General features: G+C 35.5%; 1 protein-coding gene across 1 annotated transcript; it reads left to right on the plus strand.

The window, feature by feature from the left end:
- The first annotated feature begins 2,431 nt into the window (after nt 1-2,431).
- LOC108213514 (triacylglycerol lipase OBL1-like) lies at nt 2,432-4,466 on the plus strand. The gene is made up of 5 exons (XM_064089018.1): nt 2,432-2,840; nt 2,974-3,167; nt 3,283-3,316; nt 3,423-4,036; nt 4,137-4,466. Exons 1-5 carry the CDS (start codon nt 2,528-2,530, stop codon nt 4,389-4,391), a joined length of 1,410 nt encoding a protein of 469 aa, XP_063945088.1. The 5' UTR covers nt 2,432-2,527; the 3' UTR covers nt 4,392-4,466.
- The last annotated feature ends 813 nt before the right edge of the window (nt 4,467-5,279 follow it).

Below are 5,279 nucleotides of genomic sequence, written 5' to 3' on the forward strand. Positions count from 1 at the left end.
CAGCGACCATAACTCAAACTAAAAAAAAAAAACAGGGGAAACTCGGGCTTAGAACTCAGTTTACACAAACAGTGAACTACAGAGGCTACACTCGGCGGAATCGAACCCACACACTCGACTCAGTGATTCAAACCTAGGACTCAATTCAGTTTAAACAAACAACACAATCAAACGCAACTCGCATACACCTGGTCATACAAAGTCGAACTAAAACCCAGTAAAGAAAAACGAAAAGCATACGACTCAGCACTTAGTACCAGACTTGCGAACTCGGTGAAACAGAACTACACCCAGGAATCAACAAAGACAACTCAATACAAAACTACTGGACTCGGGACTAAACTCGGATTAAACTCAAAAGCAAAATACAAGAAACAACTATCAGAGTTACTCAGCATAAAACCCAGGCTCGGCATTGAAAATCCTAGACTCAGCAAGAATATAAAACCACTCGGAAAACAGAACACAACAAGAAATCAACTCGGTGAACTCGGAAAAAGAGAAAGCGACTCAGACGCAACTCGGTTTTAAAACAAAAGACAGAACAGAAAAAGGGTTTTGTAAATAAAACTAAAACAGGGGAAGTGATTTAGTAGTTAAAACAGAGCATAACAATATAATATCGAAAACAGAGTGAATAAATGGGCTGCTAAACGAGGGTTTTAATACTGATTTTTTAACAAAAACTACTCGGCAAGTTAATTAATAAAACCAAAAGCAGAATAATTTGGGGTTTTAAATCTAAACCCTAACACAAATTAATTTTGTGCTAGAATTTAATGACTATTTCAAAAGATCACAAATCTACACTAATACCAAGATCAATGATTCTTCATTTCCCAAAAGCTTAAAAGCATGTGGTGGTACTTAGAAAAATCATTCTACTTGGAGAACATAAATTAAAAAGACGATACAAGATTAAACTAAAAGAGATTTGCATAGAAATTAAAAAGTGTATACAAGCTTGGAAAGGAACTTGGGGCTAGCAAAATGTAAATCTAACTATAGAAATGACTAGGTAGAAAAGGAGAGTAGGTGGCTAGGTTTACTAGGTTGCTAGGTTGATAGGTTGGTGATTACAAGTAAAGAGAAGGGGGGTATTTATAACTAAAGAATTAGGGTTTAGGGGTAGGGTGGCTCAATCTTGACCATCCATGTGCCTTGTGTGTTGGGAAGATTGTGGCCCTCCATGTGTCCCTTACTTCCCAATTCCTTTTTTTTCTTCTTTTCTTTTCCCTTTTCTTCTTTTTCTTGCATTTTCTCTTCTTTCTTTATTTATCTACAATTTCCTGAAATAAAATAAATAAGCGATTAATACTACGAAAATAAACAAAAAATAGGCACTTAAATATGCAAAAATATGGACTAATCATTAATCATCTGTTAATGAACTAATATACAACTTATAAATAAGAGTCCATAACTGAGGATGTATACAACAATTTCCTATTATTTCACCATTGTTCAAATTTTTCACTAATGTAATAGACTTCCCTCTTCAATCAAAAACTTACGCATTGACTAATATTAGTGAATGATTCATAGAAACTGAGTAACTATAAATATGTATGCCGACTGTTACTAGCTATTGACGTGGAGTGAGTACTTTTTTTTCCTATCCCGATGAATGACTAAATTTTTATTAATTATTATTTTCGCAAGTTTAACCCAAACCAATCCGACCCAACCCGAATTAGTTGGGTTGGGTAAGGTTGGGTTACATAATTTTTTTCCAGTTAATGGGTTAAGTTTTTATTAATCCGCACTAATTGGGTTGGGTCGTTTTTTTCTAAAAACCCGCCCAACCCAACCCGTGTTCACCCCTAGCGAAGGGCACTAGGTCGATCGGGTTAATTCAGTGTTCTATAAACTAACAAAATTAAATAATCTATCCATCTCTTATATTATATAACTAATTAATTTTTTTGTTTAACTTAAAAAGCAGAAAAATCCGTAGAAATTGATCTTTACTTTTTAATTTGGATAGTTTTCTATTATAATACTACCGAGACATTTTCCTCATTGTCAAGTCGTTAGTCAATAGGACCTAATAAAATTCTTATTAACTCGATTATTTTAACTCAATTAGCTAGCATAAGACAAAACAAATTGTACGTACGTAGCTTTTATAACAATGAATGATTTATTAAAATTATTAAGTTTCATCATTAGTACGGACTACGGAGCAGATGTATTGCGACTAAACCACTGTGCAGCCACCATTACCAACCAGTTGAACGACTTCGTAATTTGACCCTAGTTTAACGCGGGGTCTAGAATAAGTCCGTAATCATTAGCCAAGCCCCCGAGACTAATTCATTCTTAATTACGAATTAAGGACTACTTTAGTTGTTATAATATTGGCTTATGAACCGATTGGCCAATGTTTAAAGCAGCTAGCTTACTATATAAATGATACCAATGTGTTGGTTACAACACAACCATCATAATATTCTTATTTACATCTAATTAGATATATTTTTTTCTTACATTCGTTCTGCATTGATAATAATATTATAGGAATTCTATGGCTCGGAGCTGCAGCAAGGAGTTCGCCAGTAATTATATGCTACTGAATTCAGAGAACTTAGGTTTTATCGACCTGTTTTACATAGTACTTTCCAAGGACTTAAAGAACAGAAAATTCATAGACTGTTCTGAAGGAGCGCGAGAAGAAAGCTCAAGCCGGAGATGGATTATATTTGCTTCAATCGTCGCCCAAAAGCTATTGTTCTTCTTGGCGAAACCCTTGGCACGGTTCGGATCTAAGGTGGAGTATTGGCTCAACTTAATTTCTAGCAATGGTGGCTTTGTTGGCCTAGTTCAAAATTTCTTACGAGGTTGGTGGCTTTCTTCCCCTAGTTATATCAAAGGTGTCTCCTTGGCCGGATCTTATGTAAAAGATGCCGAGCTATTATTATACTCCCGGAGTGTTCGTAAAATCTGAGTGCGATTGGTTGTTGCTCTATGCAGGGAGAGTTGTAGAGCCTAATAAAGAATCAGCAAATTTCTTCTCAATTACGGAATATACGGACAAGCGAGTGGATTTAGACAAAAGCATCAAACCTGGAGATTGGAGATACTTGAGTGCACTTTCAATCATGGCTGCTAAAGCTTCTTATGAGAACAAAGCATACCTTGAGACAATTGTCAGAGATCATTGGAAGGTATAGTCACCGTAAATTTCTCAGAGAATTTCGTAAGTATTTTTGTTAAATCATTCGGGCCATAGCCATAATCCAATTTAATAACCTAAATATAATGTGTATTTAATTTGTGCAGATGGAACTTTTGGGTTCGTTCAATTTCTGGAATGGTAAGTCCTCAACTTTCAAAAAGTACTTAAATGAGTACTACTTCAGTACTAGCATGCATGATGTAGTGCTTGTACTAACAATGATGTAAATGTTGGTTCTTTGCAGATTATCAAGAAAAAGCAAATACACAAGCCTTCTTGTGCCGTGAGACACGCGGAGACGAGGAACTAATCGTGGTGTCTTTCAGAGGCACTGAGGTATTTGACGCAGAAGCTTGGTCATCCGATGTTGATCTCTCCTGGTACGAGCTTCATTGTGGCGTTGGAAAGGTTCACGGAGGCTTTTTGAAAGCACTAGGCTTACAGAAGAATCTAGGTTTCCCGAAAGAAATTGAACAAGTAGACGACAGACCAGTGGCTTATTATTTCATCAGGAACATGCTTAGAGAACTCCTTGCAGCTAACAAGAATGCAAAGTTCATTGTTACGGGCCACAGCTTAGGAGGAGCATTAGCCATTCTGTTTCCGGCCATTTTAGCTTTCCACAAGGAGGATTTGTTGCTTGAGAGATTACAAGGGATTTACACATTCGGTCAACCAAGAGTCGGAGACTCGAAATTTGGGGAGTTCATGGAAGAGCAATTGAAGAATAACAGTATTCGTTATTTCAGAACAGTTTACTGCAATGATATTGTGCCTCGGCTTCCTTATGATGACAACAACTTCATGTTTAAGCACTTTGGAGAATGCCTCTACGTAAACAGTTTTTATAAAGGACAGGTAAATTGCTAATGATTTTTCCCTTCCTATATACGAATTTATTTGCACCTAAATCAAAAAAAAAAAAGGTATTAACCATGAGCTTGTGTGGTTTATGAAGATTGTTGCAGAGGAGCCGAACAAGAATTACTTTTCGCTTTTGGATGCCATTCCGCAGATGGCAAATGCAGTTTGGGAGCTTGCAAGAAGCTTTGTCATTCCCTACACAAGGGGAGCTGATTACAAGGAAGGGGCTCTTCTTCGAGTGATAAGATTATTAGGAGTTTTAGTACCGGGTATATCAGCTCATTTACCCCAAAATTATGTTAATGCTTCCCGGTTGGTATCCTCTGATGTATTGCGGATTGATGACTAACCAAACCAATCCGTGTGTATTCTTTTATGTTTGCTTTTTTGAAATTTATGTATCTTATTTAATTTTTTATTATTATACTCAAACTTAAATTTGCAGATACATGAAAATGGAGAAGAAAAAAAATACTTTTTATAATTATATTATATAGTTGAGTAAATTTCAATGTTGTGGCCAAACTTTACACTGAATTACAAAAGGTTGGCCAGATTTTTAAATTTTTAAATTTTCAGAAAGGTGGCTGAATTTTGTCACCACTTTCTAAAAGAGTGGCTGAATGTTGTGGTGTGTTATTTTACTTTAAATTATTTAAAATAAAAATGATTAAATAAATGAAAATTTTAAATATTTTACCCAATCAATTAAAATTTATGTAATAAATTACATTCCACTCTTCACGTTTCATTTCGTTCTCTTCATTTCATTCCATTCAAACTAACTTGTCATGGACACCACATATATTGAGAGATTAATATGTTGCAGATGTTCTAACTGGCATGCACGTGAATCACGTTTCTTCAAAGAACATACTGCAATCATTATCGACGGACAATAAACTTCATTATTGGAATAAAAGGCCCTCCACCCCGTTTTATCACTTCAGAATATTTTAATTAGGACTGGATGATCATCATCTACTTGCATTTACTTGAACAAAAATATTGCAATATCTGACTATATATTAAAGCTTGAGATTGATGTCTGCAAGCAGGGAAAGATCCAGAAATTTAGTTAAACGGGGGCAAACGATACACAGAAAAAATCATTCTTCAGAAGTAAAATTTTTCAAGACGACACCAAATTCACATATTCAATATCACACGCGAAAAGCCTCGACACGTTCTCTAGAGGTTGAGAATTAGAGGCCAACATGTAACTTTTTCTTAGGTA

This window comes from Daucus carota, chromosome 3 (assembly GCF_001625215.2).
Source record: "Daucus carota subsp. sativus chromosome 3, DH1 v3.0, whole genome shotgun sequence".
In the NCBI taxonomy this organism is placed as follows: domain Eukaryota; kingdom Viridiplantae; phylum Streptophyta; class Magnoliopsida; order Apiales; family Apiaceae; genus Daucus; species Daucus carota.

Bases quoted from the DNA above. Each gene is read 5' to 3' on its own strand.
- LOC108213514 (XM_064089018.1), top strand. From the start codon at position 2,528: ATGGCTCGGAGCTGCAGCAAGGAGTTCGCCAGTAATTATATGCTACTG. The intron at 2,841-2,973 runs GTTGGTGGCTTT...TGCTCTATGCAG, and splicing joins AGTTCAAAATTTCTTACGAG to GGAGAGTTGTAGAGCCTAAT. The intron at 4,037-4,136 runs GTAAATTGCTAA...TGGTTTATGAAG, and splicing joins ACAGTTTTTATAAAGGACAG to ATTGTTGCAGAGGAGCCGAA.